Raw genomic sequence first — 1,360 nt, forward strand, 5'->3', positions numbered from 1 at the left:
GCCGCGGCGCCGAGCAGCGCCTCGACAATCAACCGCGCGACAGCCGCCTCGGTGTCCTCGGAGCCGCCCGGAGGCCGGGCCTGCACCGGCTCGGCCGCGGCGGAGGCCGAGCCGGGCGCCTGCGCGGCGGCCGCCACGTCGCGCCCCCGCAGCTGCAGGGCCACGTCCTCCGGCTCGAGCGTCTCGAGCATGTGCTTGAGGAAGGTCCGGAGGAGGAACACGGCGCCGCACGCCTGCTGCATCTCAGTGTCGGTCGCCGCCGATCTTGTGGCGCGGCCGAGCCGCTCGGCCATCGCAGCCGCCAGCGCCCCAAAGTTGCCGCTGCGTGGGTTGTTCCGCACCAGCTCCGCACAGTACGCTCTCGAGATGGCGGTGACGTCCTCCACAGAGCTGCCGGCGGGCAAAGAGACGGCCGACGCCAGCAGCTCCTGCCAGAAGCGATCGTCCGATGGGATGGGCTCTCGGCCTGTGAGCCGGTCCAGCAGGGGCGCTGTCGGCTGCTTGGCAGCGCCGGCGCCCATGCTGACGGTTTTCTTTTTTTGTTTGTAGGGAAGGTTTCGCGGGGTACGGGCGTAGGAGGTTGGGGGTTGGCCTCCCACAAGAGACGTCCGTTACACGCCCAAATGGAGTGGTAGGGGAGTAGGGGGCGACCACCCAAGTCCCAACCGCAACCTCCCGCCGATGATAGAGGGAGCGGACCCTGAGTTGAGGAAATCGGGGGACGCGACCCACTTCGCCACAGACGGTCCCGCGCCTCGCCGCTATGACGGCCACACGACCGCAGCTCGTGTGCGTGTGGCCGTCTTTGTCCGGAGTGAATACTCCAACGCGCTCGTCGGTGACGGCGTCCCCCGATTTCGCCGCGCTCGGCGAACCTCGACAGCGCTTTCGGTGGCATGCAGCTCTTTGCGCCTGAAGCCTGGAGAGCAGCTCCTCTGCTGCTCATACGCTCTGCACAGTTGGCACAGCCTACTGTGCGGCTGCCACAGCTGTGACAGCGATGGGCTCGCCCTCACTGGCCCTCAGTCACTCGTGCTGCGGCTTGTGTGAGCGACACTGCTCGGCGACTGCCGGCACACTGTGAGACCATGGGTGTGAGGTAAAACCACGCTACCAGCGCTTGGTCACATCAGCCCTGAGGTCATATCCTTCTCCTCTGTTGATGGTAACACTTGTCTACTCGCTGGAGCCGAGCAGGAGGGCTTGGCGCACAACCCCTGTTCAACTCAGGGTCCGCACCCCGTACCCTACGTCCCTACCGCGTCCGCTACCCCCTACCGCTACCCCCCTCAGCCTCACGCCTGCCCCAGCGGGGAGGGCGGCGGCGGTGCAAACTAGAAGAAAAAACGCGGGGTTTCTG

General features: G+C 66.8%; 2 protein-coding genes across 2 annotated transcripts; one reads left to right on the forward strand and one right to left on the reverse strand.

Annotated features, from left to right (window-relative positions):
* Positions 1–164: 164 nt before the first annotated feature.
* EMIHUDRAFT_258209 (hypothetical protein) lies at positions 165–521 on the reverse strand (the record flags this gene model as incomplete). The annotated part of the gene is made up of 1 exon (XM_005760880.1): positions 165–521. A coding segment is annotated over one exon (357 nt), but the record flags the coding sequence as incomplete, so codon positions are not given.
* Positions 522–681: 160 nt separating this feature from the next.
* On the forward strand, positions 682–1,050 carry EMIHUDRAFT_258210 (hypothetical protein; the record flags this gene model as incomplete). The annotated part of the gene is made up of 1 exon (XM_005760881.1): positions 682–1,050. The coding sequence occupies one exon, from the start codon at positions 682–684 to the stop codon at positions 1,048–1,050; it is 369 nt and encodes a 122-aa protein (XP_005760938.1).
* Between the last annotated feature and the right edge of the window lie 310 nt (positions 1,051–1,360).

This window comes from Emiliania huxleyi, assembly GCF_000372725.1.
Source record: "Emiliania huxleyi CCMP1516 unplaced genomic scaffold EMIHUscaffold_7302, whole genome shotgun sequence".
In the NCBI taxonomy this organism is placed as follows: Eukaryota; Haptophyta; order Isochrysidales; family Noelaerhabdaceae; genus Emiliania; species Emiliania huxleyi.